General features: G+C 33.5%; 3 protein-coding genes across 3 annotated transcripts; all 3 read right to left on the bottom strand.

Annotated features, from left to right (window-relative positions):
• Positions 1-9344: 9344 nt before the first annotated feature.
• On the bottom strand, positions 9345-9978 carry LOC124941150. Its single transcript, XM_047481424.1, has 2 exons — positions 9538-9978; positions 9345-9426 (listed from the first exon to the last, which is right to left on the bottom strand). The coding sequence occupies exons 1-2, from the start codon at positions 9933-9935 to the stop codon at positions 9369-9371; spliced, it is 456 nt and encodes a 151-aa protein (XP_047337380.1). The 5' UTR covers positions 9936-9978; the 3' UTR covers positions 9345-9368.
• Positions 9979-10438: 460 nt separating this feature from the next.
• Positions 10439-12558, bottom strand: LOC124942819. Its single transcript, XM_047483383.1, has 2 exons — positions 10611-12558; positions 10439-10527 (listed from the first exon to the last, which is right to left on the bottom strand). The coding sequence occupies exon 1, from the start codon at positions 12409-12411 to the stop codon at positions 10633-10635; it is 1779 nt and encodes a 592-aa protein (XP_047339339.1). The 5' UTR covers positions 12412-12558; the 3' UTR covers positions 10439-10527; positions 10611-10632.
• On the bottom strand, positions 12513-14528 carry LOC124943073 (putative disease resistance protein RGA3). Its single transcript, XM_047483635.1, has 2 exons — positions 12647-14528; positions 12513-12519 (listed from the first exon to the last, which is right to left on the bottom strand). Exons 1-2 carry the CDS (start codon positions 14413-14415, stop codon positions 12513-12515), a joined length of 1776 nt encoding a protein of 591 aa, XP_047339591.1. The 5' UTR covers positions 14416-14528.
• Between the last annotated feature and the right edge of the window lie 4614 nt (positions 14529-19142).

The following is a 19142-nucleotide window of genomic DNA, read 5'->3' as shown; positions in this document are numbered from 1 at the left end:
TGGAAAGTGGAAAGCAGATGTTGAAAGAAACAACCTAAACGATAGAAAGTTAGAATTATCTTTTTTGGTTTAAAAATAAAATCACGACTATGTTTGCATATATGGCCGCTATGCTACTCCTTGTTGAGTCTTCTACTCCTTTAAGTTATCACTGTATGTATGTCAAGAAATTTCTTACAAGTCATTAAATAGTTAAGCAATTAATCGATGAATATCTTTATACCGTACAGTACCTTCTAATTGACTCTTCTTCTTCTTCTATTACTCGTTTATGATATCTACTTCGAACTTGGAATGAAAACACAACATAACTAAGGTCCTAAACAATCATCTCGCCTTTGTTCTAGGGATAAAAAAAGAAGTAATTTTGTGTACAAGCCTTTAAAGATTTGTTTAGTTTCATTTAAGCTTCTCCCCTTCGAGTTCTTGCTTCAGTGTTTCAACCCTTTTCCAACAGATCCATGTTTTCCTGTTAGTTTGATCACACATACATACATACCATATTACCAAAACAACAAATAAGATCAAAACAAGTTGATTGAATATTGAAGAATCATTCACCTTCTGAAGCAATTCCAGCCTCTTGTTCAAGTTATTTGTACCATTTTCATCCATCATCTGCGAAAACATGTATCGTAATGAGCATCTATTCGGCTTGAACTATAAATGGATAATATGTTTAACTAATACCCTAACAAGCAATAGGAATGAGATAATGAAATGAACATAAGAATTAGAGCTAAATTGAGAAGATTAATTCTCACCTTATTTAATTCCTTAATGCACATAGAAGATTAAAAACAAAATCATAGAAACAGAGCTCTACATACCAAATTTGGTTATGTGGCCAGTAAGCTCCGCTATCTTCGTGTTTGTTTTCCAATAGATTATCTATCTACTCTCAACTTCAAGTAAACAATAATTAAGAAACCAATAGGATAATGCTTCCAAGTTCCAACTCTATATACCATTTAAACAAACAAACAAATAAACAATTGAAAGTCACAATCAAATTGATCTTATAATGATGAAACTAAAGCATAAACAGAGAAAGAGGAGAAGAAAACATACATTGCAGTAAAAGTAATGTAAGCAGTTGGAGAATATCCATGACCCTGAAATAGTATAATGCTTCCAACTCTATATATACCATTCAAATAAACAAATAAACAAATGAAAGTCACAATCAAATTGATCTATAATAATGATGAAACTAAAGCATAAACAGAGAAAGAGGAGAAGAAAACATACATTGCAGTAACAGCTGGAGAATATCCAACTCTATATATATCTATATTTTCGCGACCACCAATGTAGTATCCCGGGGGAGAAAGAGGAGGAGGTGGAGGAAATTGGTTCATTCGTTTCATCGCGTATTTTCGACGCCTTATTTCTCGACCTTAAGACATCCACAATATTAAAGAAAACATGGAGGCTGCAGCAACCATTGTAAACCCGACACACATCAATTTTGTTGAATGCCTTAGACTAGGAAAAAAGTTATTTGATATGTCCATAAATGTTTCCTTCACATATGTAGAGTCCACTAGATCCACAAGGAATGATCCATACTCGTAAAGTGTCGTAGCTCACGTTTAGCGACGATATTAGCTCTGTGTACGCGTCCGAAGAAACCTCACAAACATACTCTCCTTCCACACCTGCAAATGTGGAAAATAGAGGCATAAGTAATGATAAAAATTTCAACTGAAGTAAAGGAAGATCTATGTTTAGAAACATTATGAGACAGTCCAAGTATGGGCGACATTTGATTGCTAAAAAAATTTCAAAACATGGTCACTTGAAAAAAAAAATGACCGAAAATAAACGATGATGAGAAAAAATTTGATGCAGCCAACGCAGTTACATAAACTATCTCTAATGCATTACTTTTATCAATCGATAGCCCAATAGACTAATATGTTTAGACTTAGGAACGTCTTTCGACACCACTGCCCATAATAAATTAATGAAGAACTATGTGGTTGAAAACATTGAGAAAATTTATCTCGCAGATGGTGATTCCCTTTATATTGTAGGCATGGGACATCAAATTAAATATGACAAACAGTTTTGTTTGAAAAATTAAAAATGTGAGACACATTCAGATTTCAAAACTGAAGTCTATAGGCACTAACTATGTGAAAACTGCATTATTGGAAAACAAAAATGTGTGAATTTTAAAAAAAAAAATACAAAGTTGGTACACATCTAGATTTATGTTTGAAGACAATTACATATTTCTTCTATTGATGGATCATACTATTACATGATGTTTATAGATGATTTGTCAAAAATGGTATGAGTTACTTTATTGAGAACAAATCTAATGTATTTATTGTTCTCAAAAAGTGGAAAACTTTGGTTGAAAATAAAACAAATCATAAGGTTAAGTGTTTTAGATGTGAAAATGGAGACGAATACATCATATTGTAATTTATCGTTTTTTTTTTAAAGTAGACTAGCATAACAATTTACACTACACACCAAATGATACTTCTTCTGACGCTTAAATGCCGGCACATATAAAGCGTCAGTATAAATTAAAAGAAAAAAAAACACCTAGTCCCTTCTGCTTTCTCTACTAACCCAAGATATCTTATTCATTTAGAAATGACACACAATTAACTTCCTCCATTTATCTCAAGTCCATCTTCCTTCTAGAACTTCGTTTTTCAATATCCAATAGAGCTCGGGCATCATTTGGGATCTAAGAATAGCCCATTTTATTTTTCTTGAGAAACGATAGAAGAAAATTTTCTGATATAGACCAGAGGAAGCAAACTGAAGAGAGAACGATATCGAGATCGAGGCTCGTTCAATAAAGGCTCGAGTCGATTTCAGGCAATACTCTAATCCAGTTCCTTACCAAAATTAGTTGAAATGGACTAGAATTTGATGAAAATATGAAATGTAACCCAAAATAATGAGTTATACTAGAATATCTCGTAAGATAAAAAAGATTGTGTAGGCAACTTATTTTTTAGGTCTTAACGTTGGTTGCAAGATGTTATACTGTGAATATGACCATTATTATATAATGCAATGGAAAGTGGAAAGCAGATGTGATGTTGAAAGAAACAACCTATACGATAGAAAGTTAGATTTATCTTTTTTGCTTATATAGCCGCTATGCTACTCTGAACTTAATGGGACCTCCTTGTTGAGTCTTCTACTCCTTTAAGTTATCACTGTATGTATGTCAAGAAATTTCTTACAAGTCATTAAATAGTTAATAATAGATGCAATTAATTGATGAATATTTGTATACGTACATTACCTTTTAATTGACTCTTCTTCTTCTTCTTCTAGTCCTCGTCTAAAATTTTGTGTACAAGCCTTTAACGATTTGTTTAGTTGCATTTAAGCTTCTCCCCTTCTAGTTTTTGCTTCGGTGTTTCAACCCTTTTCCAACAGATCCATGTTCTCCTGTTAGTTTGATAATACATACATATATACATACGTACCATATTACGAAAACAACAAATATATATGATCAAAACAAGTTGATTGAATATTGAAGAATCAATCACCTTCTGAAGCAATTCCAGCCTCTTGTTCAAGTAGTTATTTGCACCATTTTCTGTTACAAGGAATTGTTAGGGTTAGGTTTCCTAACCCTAAAATAAGCTGACGGGTAGACATAACCCATATCAGCAGTTCTATTTTTAATTATGCAAAATAAATAATTATAAATAAGGCACTTAACCAGAATATAAAATACTTAATAAATAATTATTTATATGAAAATAAATAAGTATTAATAAGGTATTAGCAAAATATATGGAATTAGCGGGAAGTTAATTATGGCAGATGATGGGTATATAAAGAGGAGATCAAAATCTGCAAGGGGTACCCCGACATTTTTACAAAAACCTTCTAAGGTTAACTTCTCTCTCTATTTTCTATCTCCTATCTTCTTCTTTCTTATCGTTAATTTCTTACTCACCTAATACTTGTGAATCTCATTCTCACCTCCATTATATTCTATTCTTCACTTAAATCAATGTATCTCTCACTTATAGCTAGGTTATCAGTTAAAGCTACTTTAAGTTATATCATTGGTATCAGAGCAAGTTCTTGGCAATATGGTGGAAACGTGTATCGACAAGGAGCTGAATGAAATCCGCAGCCGCAATCAAGCGCAAGACGAACGACTGTTGGCTCAAGAGGCCCGATTCGAAAGGATGGAAGCTATGATGGCTTCAATGAGCGATGCGATCAATCGACTAAGTACAACTGGGAATAATCGAGTATCACTAGAGGAAGGTCAAAATCACCGAGGTGATAATCATTGTGATCGCAGACGAGGCGAAGATGTCAGACATCGGGAAGTTCATAACGAGGAAAGGTATCAACCTCCAACTAGGCTGTCGAAGATTGATTTTCCAAGGTTTAACGACGAAGAGGTGGGTGACTGAATTTACGGGGTCGAGATGTTTTTTCAAATAGACCGAACATCAGAAGAATCAAAGATGGATTATGCATCTACTCATCTGACCGGTCGAGCGCGTTGCTGGTTTAGCTCATATTTACAACACCGACTTCCAGGGCGAGCTATGATATGGAACGAACTGAAACAGTTAGTTTTGAAGGAATTCGGTCCAAGCGAATTGGATGATCCACTAGACGAATGGAAGGACTTGAAGCAAACGACAACAGTTAAGGAATTCGGTAAGAAATATCTCGATATTACATATAAACTGCCACATCTTACTGAAGAGTACTCCATTAAGGGATACTTAAATGGACTCAAAGAAGAAATAGCCAATCCAATCAGGATACAGAAACCTCAGTCTTTAACTGAGGCGATGGGAATGGCTAAACTTCAAGAACGAACTAATTAGAAATTACAAGATGTTGTTTTTGATTCGTTAGTGCGGCGAGGCTATTTAGCAAACAAGGGAGGTCCATTACTGCCAACTCTGAAGGCTGCATCTTTCCTAAATCGAGGAAATAATAATGGACCGTATAATAGAACATCGACGAACCTTGCGAGCAGTTCTAATAGTACAAGCCAGTACAATAGAGCAACAAATACTAATCCAAGAAAAGTCAATTTAGATCAGAAAGCGTATGACGAGAAAAAGAAAAACAACCAGTGCTTCTATTGTGAAGAGAAATGGGAGTATGATCATAGATGCAGGGCGGGTGTCATTGCGATGATAAATGAACTATTCGAGGAAGAGAATCAGGAAGAAAAATTGGTTGAAATCGTGGACAAATTAGAAGATGGAGTTGCAATGACAATTGAAGGATTAAATACATTTGATACCATGAAGGTGCAAGGAACGATAGGACGAAACAACATATATATTCTGATAGACTCGGGAAGTACGCATAATTTTATTAACCCACGAGTGATCAGGAATACAAAATTTGTAACGTCTCCGACGGTTAAACTAATGGTCACAATAGCAAGCGGTCATCAATTGGTAAGTACTACCAAATGTCTTGGACTGCAATGGTCAGCTCAGGGAATAGATTTCAATGTCGATGCATGAGTATTGTCCATTCCCAAGTATGACATTATACTCGGAATAGAATGGTTGGTGACACTTGGTGGAATTCAGTGGGACTTCAAGAATCTGATAATGGAATTTTCATTTAATGGTGAACTGCGGAAGCTACACGAGGATACATCCAATTTGGTTTCCATGATAGAAGGCAGAACATTAGGGAAGGTTATCTGAAATGGCGTTAATGTGGCTATGCTGAGTATTGGGGAATCAAAAGGGTGTGAATCGGAATTGTATTCCGTAATAATATCTTTACTAGAGGCTGACAAGGAACAAAAATTGGAGAAACTATTAATAGAGTTTGAAGAATTATTCAGAGAACCTACAACACTTCCACCTACTCGCAATTATGATCATCGAATTAATCTCAAAGAAGGAGCAGGAACCGTTAGCTTAAGGCCATACCGATATCCTGCTCTTCAAAAGGATGAAATGGAAGGCATGATAGAAGAGATGCTTAAATCAGGAGTGATACGCAAAAGTTATAGTCCATTTTCTTCACCCGTTGTGCTGGTAAAAAAGAAAGACAAAAGCTGGAGATTATGCATCGACTACCGACGTTTAAATGAGGTAACTATTAAAGACAAATTTCCAATTCCATTAATAGAAGAACTAATGGATGAGTTATATGGTAGTTGTATTTATTCTAAACTAGATTTAAGATCTGGTTATCATCAAGTTAGAATGAAGGAGGAAGACATTTATAAAACTGCATTCAAGACACATGAGGGTCATTACGAATTTGTAGTGATGCTTTTTGGTTTGACAAATGCACCTTCCACGTTTCAATGAATGATTAATGAGGTTTTTAAGCCTTATTTGAGGAAATTCGTACTAGTTTTTTTTGACGATATTTTGATCTATAGTCGAACATGGGAAGATCACTTAAAACAGTTGCCATTGGTATTCGAGTTACTGAAACAACATCATTTAGTTTTGAAACATTCCAAGTGTGTCTTTGCTTGTTTGGAAGTAGATTACCTTGGACATGTTATTTCACAACAGGGAGTTGCTGTAGATATGTCGAAGATATCAGCTATTAAAATATGGCGGACTCCAGATTCTTTAAAACAACTTAGAGGATTTTTGGGTTTGACAGGATACTACAGGAGGTTTGTTAAGAATTATGGGTCTATAGCTCGGCCACTAACATCCTTATTGAAAAAGGGAAAATTAGTTTGGAATGAAGAAGTCGCTGTGGCATTTGAGGAACTGAAAAAGGTCATGATGAATCCACTAGTACTGAAATTACCTAATTTCGAGGAAAGCTTTGTGGTTGAAACTGATGCGAGTAACAATGGTATGGGGGCGATCTTGATGCAGCAAGGACACCCTGTGGCATATATCAGTAAAGGGCTTGGTCTGAAACTACAGGCCTTATCTACTTATGAACGAGAAATGGTAGTTGTATTACATGCTATTAAGAAATAGAGAAGTTATTTACAATTCAAACCATTCATCATAAAAACGGATCATGAAGCATTGAAACACCTGTTGGAGCAAAAGATTAAAAACCCTAATCAAGAGAAATGGCTATACAAACTGTTGGGGTTTGAGTTTTCGGTGCAATACAAGAAAGGCAAGGAGAATGTAGCTGTTGATGCACTATCTAGAATCAATTCAGAGGGAACTTGTCTAGCGTTATCTGAATTCTCATCAGTATTATTAAAGAAAATAGCTAAGACATGGGATGAAGACATGAATCTGAAGCAAATTGTTAATAAGTTACAATCTGATCCTCAAGGTATTAAGGGTTTTTCGTTTATCAATGGGCAGTTGAGAAAAGACGGACGTATCGTGGTGGGTGCTGATAAGGAACTCAGATCATACATAATATCTACAATGCATAACTCATCAGTGGGAGGTCATTCAGGTGTGATGGTGACATATCAGAAACTAAGACAAGCATATTATTGGCGTGGTATGGAGCGCGATGTAAGGGAGTTCCTTAGGAATTGTCTGGAATGTCAGCAACAAAAATGGGAAAATCAAGGCACGAAGGGTTTACTGCAACCATTGGCGATTCCTAATTCTATTTGGAGTGACATATTTATGGATTTTATAGAAGGATTACCAAAATCACAAAGACATACAGTTATTTTAGTCGTAGTTGATCGGCTTTCAAAGATGGCACATTTCATTAGTATGGGACACCCCTATTCAGCAAGTAGTGTTGCTCAGGTCTTTCTGGATCATATATTCAAGTTACATGGTATGCCACTCACTATCGTCAGCGACAGGGATAAGATATTCGTCAGTACGTTTTGGAAGGAATTATGCAAATTACAGGGAATTACCCAAGCGATGTCAACAGCGTATCATCCTCAGACCAATGGTCAGACAGAAGTGGTAAATAGAAGTGTGGAGACATATCTGCGATGTATGGCTGGTCAAAAACTGCAAACATGGGCTAAATGGCTGTCTTTAGCCGAATGGTGGTACAATACAAATTTTCATTCGGCTGCACTATCATCACCATATGAGATTGTCTATGGTCAGCCACCTCCGGTTCACTATCCTTACTTGGCAGGTGATTCCAGAGTAGAAGCAGTGGATAGAAGTTTATCATCCAGAGAGGAAGCTCTTAAATTGTTGCGATTTCATCTTCACAGAGCCCAACATCGAATGAAGCAGCAAGCAGACAAGAAACGAGTAGACTGTGTTTTGGAAGTGGATGACTGGGTGTTCGTTAAACTACAGCCTTATCGACATACGTCAATCAGAGGGAAGACTCATAAAGTTAGCCCAAAGTTCTATGGACCTTTTCGAATTATAGAGCGAGTGGGACAAGTGGCTTACAGATTGGATATTCCAGCTACAGCTAAGATGCATAATGTGATTCATGTGTCGCAACTTAAAAAGAAAGTAGGAAATGCAGTGGCTATGCCACATGTTCCATCCCTACAAACTCAGTCAGCAGCTGTTCCTATTGCTATTTTGGATGAAAAAGTTATTTGGAAAGATGGACACAGCATTGGTCAATATTTAGTTCATTGGTCTAATTCAACGGACGATGATGCTACATGGGAGGATGACTCTTGGTTGGAATCAGAATTCTCAGAACTCGGATTGGTTGGCAGCAAATCAGCTTCTCATTTTAATTGTGTTGTTCGTGGTCGAACAAACGTTGAAGGGGAGACTAATGTTACAAGGGATTGATAGGGTTAGGTTTCCTAACCCTAAAATAAGCTGACGGATAGACATAACCCATATCAGCAGTTCTATTTTTAATTATGCAAAATAAATAATTATAAATAAGGCAGTTAGCCAGAATATGAAATACTTAATAAATAATTATTCTATGGAAATAAATAAGTATTAATAAGGTATTAGCAAAATATATGGAATTAGCGGGAAGTTAATTATGGCAGATGATGGGTATATAAAGAGGAGATCATAATCTGCAAGGGGTACCCCGACATTTTTACAGAAACCTTCTAAGGTTAACTTCTTTTCTCTATTTTCTATCTTCTATCTTCTTCTTTCTTATCGTTAATTTCTTACTCACCTAATACTTGTGAATCTCATTCTTACCTCCATTATATTCTATTCTTCACTTAAATCAAGGTATCTCTCACTTATAGCTAGGTTATCAGTTAAATCTAGCTTAAGCTATATCAGCAATGGGAATGAGATAATCAAATGAACAGAAGAATTGAGAAGATTAATTCTCACCTTGTTTAATTCCTTAATGCACATAGAAGATTAAAAATAAAATCATAGAAACAGAGCTCTACATACCAAATTTGGTTATCTATCTACTCTCAACTTCAAGTAAATAAGAAATAAGAAACCAATAGATTACAAAATGAATATAATTATTTAGGTACTACCTCTTTAATGAGTCTTCTACTCCTTTAGGTTATCACTGTATGTTTGACCCTGAAATAGGATAATGCTTCCAACTCTATATATACCATTCAAATAAACAAATAAACAAATGAAAGTCACAATCAAATTGATCTATAATAATGATGAAACTAAAGCATAAACAGAGAAAGAGGAGAAGAAAACATACATTGCAGTAACAGCTGGAGAATATCCAACTCTATATATATATCTATATTTTCGCGACCACCAATGTAGTATCCCGGGGGATGAGGTGGAGGAAATTGGTTCATTCGTTTCATCGCGTATTTTCGACGGCTTCTTTCTCGACCTTAAAGAAAACATGGAGGCTGCAGCAACCATTATAAACCCGACACACATCAATTTTGTTGAATGCCTTAGACTAGGAAAAAAGTTGTTTGATATGTCCATAAATGTTTCCTTCGCATATGTAGAGTCCACTAGATCCACAAGGAATGATCCATACTCGTAAAGTGCGTAGCTCACGTTTAGCGACGATATTAGCTCTGTGTACGCGTCGGAAGAAACCTCACAAACATACTCTCCTTCCACACCTGCAAAGTACATTAGTTATACATAATTTTGTGCAATGGCTACTTGTTTCATGAAGGTAACCCCTTGCCTCATTATCAATTATAGTGATTTGTTTAGTATCCATTAGTATTGTTCTGGCTGTTTGGTTATTTGCTTTTGGAATAATGCTTTCTAGAGACGAATGTGTATTCGGATTCAGAAGCCAATCGTCCATTGCCACACAATTGTCCTCAACTGCAAATACCATTCAATCAAACAAATAAAAAATTGAAAGTCACAATCAAATTGATTTTATAAGCAGAGAAAGAGGAGAAGAAAACTAACATTGCAGTAACAGTAATGAGTTGGAGAATATCCATGTGTGGCTTTAATCTTCCACAGCAACAACATGAACCAAAATATAGCAACTATGATTGGAGAAGCTGCAGAATAGCCTCTACTGACTGCTGCGAAAAGCAATAACACGTTCAATTTGAAAACACAGATTCTAAATTGACTTGATCGTGGCGGTGGTTATGAAGATGAAAAGAACTCACGTACGTACAAGTAATGTGGATAGGTGATATTCCATCCTCCTTCATAGTATGTACTTGAAATCATTCAAAGGATCCTTTCTACGTGTGTCCTGTTGTGTTTAAAAAGAATTCTTACTAGTTATTAAATAATTAATAATTAATGGATGAATATAATTATTATTTTTATACGTACCTTCTAATTTACTCTTCTTCTGCTATTCCTCTTCCAATAGAATGTCTGCTATGAAGTTCACAGGATCAAGTCTGGTTCGAAGGGAACGCAGCAGTGCGATAAAATCGTCCGCTTCTTCTGAAGACACCAACTTAGGACATTTTGTAATCCACAATCTCTGTAGTGAATTATTAATATTGAGGTTTTCAAATTCCTCAACTGATATCATCAACTCCGGACATTTGTAAATAGTAAATTCCGTGAGAGAGTTAAAGAAGTGTTTGTTCTGGCAGCCACTAATCTTTGATATCATTCCCTCATCAAACAAACGCCTTAACTTCTTGCAGCTACTAATATACAGAGATTGAAGAGATTGGAAATTAGTTGACCGTACTCCTCCTCCTCCTAATTGTGCTTCATCATCAAATATTAATGTCATATAACCAGCTCCAAATAAAACACTTCTTTCATTCATATTTTCAATGTGAAGATGAGTGAGAGCACTGAGATTTGAAATGCTATATAACAATTTATCCGAACATTTACCATCAATACGTATATGTTTGAGTGATTTGAGATGTGTTGGCAAGGCCCCTAACTTTGGGCAATTAGATATGAACATCGTGCATAGATTAAGGAATGCTCCAGCACTAGGAATAGTAGGAGACACCAATTCCCTCAAATTCTTCATACTCCAAATATTAAGTTTCTCTAGCAAAGGGAATAACACTACTTCAATTCCATTCATGTTGTTGTTCACGCTGAATATGTGCTCCACATCATTATTCAATTGATGAAGTGTGAGATCAGTGAGAGTATCATTAAGATTCGAGATGCTATAAAACAACTCATCTGAACATCCGCCCGATACACTTACATCTTTGAGTGATTTGAGATTCGGTGGCAAGGCCCCTAGCTTTGGGCAATTAGATATATGCAGACTAGATAGATTAGGGAATGCTCCGGCACTAGGAATAGCGCCGGACACCAATTCCCTCAAATTCTTCACATTATTAATATCCAGTTTCTCTAACAAAGGGAATAACTCTACTTCAATTTCATTCATGTTGTTGTTGACGGTAAATATTCCATTCTCCACATCATTATTCAATCCACTAAGATTCAGATGAGTGAGAGTACCATTAAGATTCGAGATGCTATATAACAACTCATCTGAACACTCACCACGAAGGGTTACACGTTTGAGTGATTTGAGATGCGGTGGCAAGGCCCCTAGCTTTGGGCAATTATATATGAACAGCGTGGATAGATTAGGGAATGCTCCGGCACTAGGAATAGTAGGAGAGACCAATACCCTCAAATTCTTCATTACTTTAATAACAAGTTTCTCTAACAAAGGGAATAGTACTATCATTTCATTGTCAACGCTGTTACTAGCAATAGTACTAAGCTCAAGGCGTGTTAGAAAAGGAGATGATTTTCCCACCAATTTAGTGAGATTCACACCTCTGTAACCAATCATTTTCAATTTCTTCAGCCTTGCAGTTGAAACCTCTAGAGCTTCACCAATTTTTTCATCTCTAATTCTCTTGCTCTCATTATCATCATCTTCAATGATAGTAGATCTAAATTCATTGATAGATCTCCATTCCAACTTCAATGCATTGATACTCGTCTTTTTAGCCATACTTATCCCTCTTTCCATAGATGCATCACTAACTCTTCCAAGGTTCTTAATTGTCAATGATCCGACGATATCCAATTCTTTTAATTCATCTAGTTGGCCGTCTCTCTCATTCTTGCTTATAACAAACAAGCTAAACGTCTTAAGATGTTTCAATTGTCTCATCCCTCTAGGCATATATTTTAATTCATCACAACCCTTCAAATAAAGATGTCGAAGGCTAATAAGGTCTTTTGTATTTATGGGCAAACTTTCAAGCTTAGAACACTTGTTGAGTTTCAAAGTCTGTAAGTTCAAGAAATCACATATACTATCCGGCAATGTTGTTATCTGATGATTACCGGAAATGTCTAAGTATCTAAGATGTTTTAGATTTCCCAGGTAATACAAATGTTTTTGCAAATCTTGATACCTTTCATATTCAACCAAGTAATTTACAACCGGCATATCACAGTTTAGTTCAAGGACACGTAAAGCCGGAAATTCCTTCAAGACACTCAAAAAAGTTTGCTTTCCATCAACATCTCTGCCATTGAGCATTAGTGAATGCAACCCTTCAATTTTCTTAAGAGAATGAACTGATTTTTTGACAAAGTCATCAACCATTACCGTTAGATGACGGATTTCTCGTTTTAAACCATCACTTGAGTTATTAGCATCCAACGTATAACATTCATTTTTCATAATAGATTGGGCAAGATCGTGCATAAGATCGTGCATCTTACATGTTTCGTAAATTCCATATTGATCTGATTTCTCGTCTTGAAAAAAGGATCTCCAATACAACTCTTTCCAAATTTCATTCCCAGTATCTTCCACTTCTTGGTTTTTAACTGTAGGAATTAAACCATGCGCCATCCACAATTGGATTAATCTCATCTTTTCAATTTCAGCATCCTTGGGAAATATAGCACAAAACACAAAGCATATTCTCAAATCATAAGGGAGGTCATAGTAACTCAACCTTAGAATGGACATGAGATCAGATTCTCCATTTTGAGATATATCCCATACCTCATTATCTCTTATTTTGCACCATTCATTTATATTACTTTTGAAGCCTAATTGACTTCCCAATGTTTTGGCAACTAAGGGAACACCCTTACATTTTTTAGCTATTTCTTTTCCAATATCAACAAAGTTTGGAGTTTTTGGTGTTCCACACATAAATGCACGCTCTTCAAAGAGTAGCCAGCAATCCTCGTCAGAGAGCAATGATATCTGAAAATGTTCAATCGTTTCCATGATTCTTGCCACCTTTTTTTTTCGTGTCGTGGTAAGGACGAACGCACCATTTGATCCACAATCCAAGATAGATCTTAATTGGTCCCATGCCTCAACATTTTCATTCCAAACATCATCCAACACAATCAAATATCTTTTCCCGCTCAATTTTTCTCTAACTTTTTTCTGCAATTCTTCTAAGCGTGCTTCCGCCTTTTCTTCTAAGATGGCTTTCATCACCAATTGAATATCAAATTCATCAGAAACACAAACCCAGATCTTGGTTTTAAAATGGTTAGTAATCTCCTCGTCGTTGAAGACCGTCTGGGCTAATGTTGTTTTACCGAGACCCCCAATTCCAACAATTGGCAGAATAGATAGTTTTTTATCAGCACAATCACCAGATGTATTATTGACCAGAATATCAATAATCTTTTTCTTCTCCATATCTCTCCCATATACTTTATTACAACTAGAAAGAGATATGGTTTCACGCCAACGACTAGTAAATTTGTCATGAATAGATTCACGCAAACTTAACGTTTGGCGCTCTAAAGAAATTTGGTTAAACTTCTCTTGAACATCCTTAATTTTGTGACCAACTTTTAGACGTGTCCAAGTGCTGATAAAAGGATGGGTTATTGAGTTGGTTACCTTGATCCGGGTTGAAGAGGAGGCATTATGCCTTTTGACTTGAAGACGAAGATCTTTATAGGTGCGGTCATCCATGATGTCTCGAACCTCATACGCCACATCTTTCAGTTTCCGCAACCAATCTTCCGTTTGTTTGTCCTTGTCCTTCTTTCTTTCTGCATCCTCAAGAACGGCACTTATCGAAGTTAGCGTGCTGGATAGCTTTTGAACCTCCTTCTTAAAACTCCAAAACAACGAGAATTCATCCTTAATCAGAGGTGCCAAGTTTGAAAGCAATCCACTGATTAGAGCCGCTTCAGCCATGGTGGTTTCTATCTCGATGATCAATTAGATGAATAAACTTCTCACAAATGTTATCTTGTGTCTACTGAATTATAATGATATATATCCTTTAGAAAATAGAAATGTACAATAAAATAGTAAAAGAATAATAGTCTTTTGAGGTAGTGGGATGATAATGGTCATTTGCTACTTATTATTTTATATTTGATTGTGTCATATTGTCTTATTTTCATATACAACTTTTGACATATCAACTTATATGTAATGATTATTTGATTAAAAAGTGGCATCCAATATAAATTATATAGGACATCCTACCTAACATAAATTGAAATTAATCACATACAAAATGCACCACACTTTCATTTCCGTGTGGACCATACAATAATACACAATTTCCTTTTGAAATTTCTGAAAATGAATGATCGACAATCTTAAGATAATCTTTTGAATTTTTGGGCATTATTATTATTTTTTTGCTGTACCAATAGTCTCTCTCATCATAATAAAATATTGTTAATTAAAAGTGGATGGTCATCCCTTTATATTTTTTTAATGGGGATATAAATAGAACCAACAATCTTTTGAAACAAATTGAAAAATTTTCAAAATTTTTGAGAACCAACTCTCCATTGAGACTAATTCACTAATAAGTCTCGTTGTGATCTTAAAAAAAATATCTTAAAAACATCTTCAATTAAAGTTTTGTTTCGAACATCTTCTACCTTTTGTTCTTTGGTGGGTAGGAATCAAAGTATAGGCTACCTTTTGTTCTTTGGTGGGTAGGAATCAAAGTATAGGCTACCTTTTGTTCTTTGGTGGGTAGGAATCAAAGTATAGGTAATGTATCAAATTTCTTTTTAATTTAAATTATTAATGTGAAATATTCTCTCATCATGTCTTGTTTTTTACTACATGTTAATGAAATTATTTTATTTGTTTCTTTACAAAATGCATCCTTTATAAATATAACATTATAAACAAAATTTTCATATAGGAGATCATAATAACTTAACCTTTAGGCAAAGTTATTATTTTTTTATTTTTTCATATGAGATATCTCCCATTTATTGATCTTTCATTTGGTTCATTATGGATCCAAAACTAAAAGAACATTTACATTTTCTAGCTAGTTTTTTGTGTTCCCTCTTATATTTACATTAGCGCCACTTTCCTCTATCATACTCTTCAAAGTTGAACTCTTTTTCATCTGCATTACCCATTTTTTTAAATTAAAAAGAAAAACAAATATTTGTTTAAGCTAAAGTAAACAACAAAATCCAAGTGTATTAGCAAAAAAGAAAAAAAAATTGAAAGAGTGAAAGGAGTAAACAAAAATATTTTGTTACATTAAGAATCTCTTATTATTTTCCTATGAAATGGAATAGCCTATCATTAAAGAAAAAACAATTAGGAGTTTATCACTATAGAGATGATCCAAACATTGGTTAATTCTTTATTGCACATTGTACCCTTTCGACTTCTTCATGCCTTCGTCTCCATTCAACAGATTCATCGCTTCTTTGTTAACATGATCAAACTGCATCCTACAAAGAACAATTCACAATATAAAATAACACCAACTTCCTTTAAGTAATAAACTATTATCTATTTAAAATAAAATGCAATCCGCCTCAAAATTTCAACATCATGTGAAGAAGTTGTGATATCAACGACTCAAAGCCTGAAGAAGAACAACGCGAAACTGAAAACCATAACCACAACTAAAAACACAACCAATAATAATCATTTTGTTATCCTCATGATCATTCCATGATCATGACTCTCATTATCATGATGAACTGTTGTTGACATGTTGATGATCTTCCTTCGTACATGGGATGACTTAAAAAAATCTAATTTCCTTCCAAAATTAAACACATTCAATAGCTAGCTTGGTGCTCGGGTGTGATTAAGGCCACAAATATATTTTTTACTTTATAAATGTCACATGATCCCTAATTTCTTAATTATTTTCAATTTAATTCATTATCTAATTATTTAATTATTAATAAATTGGAAAAATCTACATTTATTCACTCGTTTACAATTCTCCGTTACGTCGTTTATATATTTCTTAATCTAATCTATATATATATAATGATGCTTAATTTTTAAAGTGTCCGGATTGCCGGGTCGAGAGCTGTGGTTAATTTGGATACTTGGGTCGGATTGTGGGTTGACCCGTTTTTAAATTTAAAACGGTTAAAAATAAAATTAAAAATGCTAGAAGTATGTTTCGAACTTGCAACCTAACAAAACAAGTACAACTCTTTAACCAACTAGACTACAAAGACTTTATATTCTAAATTCTACACCAAATTTGATAAACACGGGACGTTTTAATATTAATATAAGTTCAAGTTTTTAACTAACTAATATATAATGATGTTGAGTAAATGGATATTTGGGTCGGATTATGGGTTGACTCACTCATAAACTTAAAACGGTTAAAAAATGTCAAAAAATGTTATCCGTAATTTTTTTTTCACGATTTTTATATTATTACTCGTGCAAATGCACGGGCTAAATGCTAGTTTAAATGAAAACTTTTAGTACAAATTAAATTTGATATTTTTTTATCTATTAAATAAGACTTTTTATAACTTAAACCTAATATAAAGATAAAGTGTCCATGAAACCAACTCAATTAGTAACGGACAAATAACATTAAATTTGAAAAGATTAAAATGGTTAAATTCATTATAAGGTGAATTTCACATAATGACGAAGCTTTTAAGTTTGAATCAAAGTAATATCATTGAATTATTCATATTCAAAGGTGGGAACATATATATATATATAGAAGTTGGACAATGGTGGGTACATGCATGTTTGATAAAGGGCCAAAAATTGAAATTAATAAATAAATAAATGAAATAAAAAAGAGTTTGCTCTTCTTTCTATAACTTTCTTTTACCCGACATGAGAATAAAGCAAATTATATTACTTTGTCTTGTTTGGTAACATACAAATAATCTCAAAGGAATGGTCATTTTATAGAAGTCGATCTTAAAACCCAAAAAGAAAAAAAAGAAAAAAAAGAAAAAGACTATTCAAAGTAGTTCAATTAAGGTCTCTCTTTATGCAATTTTGAAAATCCAACCACCAATGGAGGTTGTTTGATGATTTTATAAGGAAAAATATAAAATTAATATAACTCATATATATATATTTATATATATATATATATAAAAGGTGAAACCAATTCATTAAATAATTAAAAAAAAACGCAACTATGTGCAAGAACGATTCAAGAATTCGAGATGGAGTGAGTTTGAAAAAAATTGGGATGGACTTACAAAATTAACGAAAAAAATTATGGATAAAAGTAAATTTTGTATTTTTATTTAAATTATATTTCAAAAAGTTAGTGTATTAAAACTAATTTTTTTAAGACATTAGTGAGTAATGTCACATTTGGATTTTTTTTTCGGGCTGTGTGCGAACATAAATCCTCCCTTGACTATGTGTAAAATAACTCATACTTAAAAGTCCTATATTATCCTTATATATTTTTGTTAATTAATGGTAAAATAAATAATTTAAGGTTATCGTGTTCTAACCTTGATTTTGAAGTAATAAAATAACGATAATTTAATATTAAGAATTTTATTAACCCATTAAATTAGCTTAATAAGAACAGTTATTTAATTTAACAAGTATAAGTTATGAGCTTAATAGTTATTAAATCAGGAAAAATAATTACAAAAACTTAAAATGGAAAGCACACAACAAATTCAAATGGACAATCAAAACTCGGAAGAGAAATCTAGTTTTCTATCATATTTATAACCTCACTGTGTATCGTCCTCGATTTTCTAACATTTAATTAAATATTTTGTTTTTACAAGTTTAAAAACAAAAGGAAATACAAATTTTAAATATGAGAAACGATATTTTCAATGAATCTACATTGCCTACTAAGTTGTTCATACGTCATATAATAATAAAAAAAAAATAAAAAAATATATAAAACTTCAAGACCCAAAATATAATTTTTTCAAGACATTTCAAAATCTAAAATGTGATATTTTTAATCTACCTCGGACTACACGCATATTCCCTGGGATTAATGGTGAGTTAATCCTATCTTTTTAAATATATAGATAATTGACTAAAGAAAATGTCCAGCTGTGACAACATATTGAATGAGACATTTGAGGCGAATGGTAGTTTAAATAAATGAAAAGAAATAATAGTCAAATTAGATTTGATTAACTTAAGGCTTTGGTCACTATCTATATTTGTTTTGAACATACCCATTGACAAAAGAATCTTCCAACTAAAAAAAATCAAAGTCTTATCTAATTTTAAGATCTATTTTATATGAGCAAATATTAATTATTTTACTTAACTACTCATACAACTTTTCATTACTTCACATTATCCACCAAACTTGTAATAAATACCAATTATAAATCATTTGAAAATAACATTTTATTATCGGTAATGTTATTCGAATATTAATTTAGTTACAATATTATTTTTAAAATATACATTATATATTAACAAATTTAATAACATTTTTTTGGGTTCAAACTCGGTTGTACTGCAACTTCATATTTTTTCAAACATAACCTATGACAATAACGTTACACCTATTTTGCTATTAATTATGAAGTTTGGTTGGATTAATTATAACAAAGTTCATTATTAGTTTATGGGATATTTGAGTCAATCTCTTTAAGAACACCCACTTCATTAAGTTCCTTCATATTTGCTTAGTAATTATATAAGTTGTATAA

Source organism: Impatiens glandulifera, chromosome 6 (genome assembly GCF_907164915.1).
Source record: "Impatiens glandulifera chromosome 6, dImpGla2.1, whole genome shotgun sequence".
NCBI lineage: Eukaryota > Viridiplantae > Streptophyta > Magnoliopsida > Ericales > Balsaminaceae > Impatiens > Impatiens glandulifera.
Note: the sequence above shows the minus strand (reverse complement) of the source record. Positions and strands in the feature narration are given on the sequence as shown.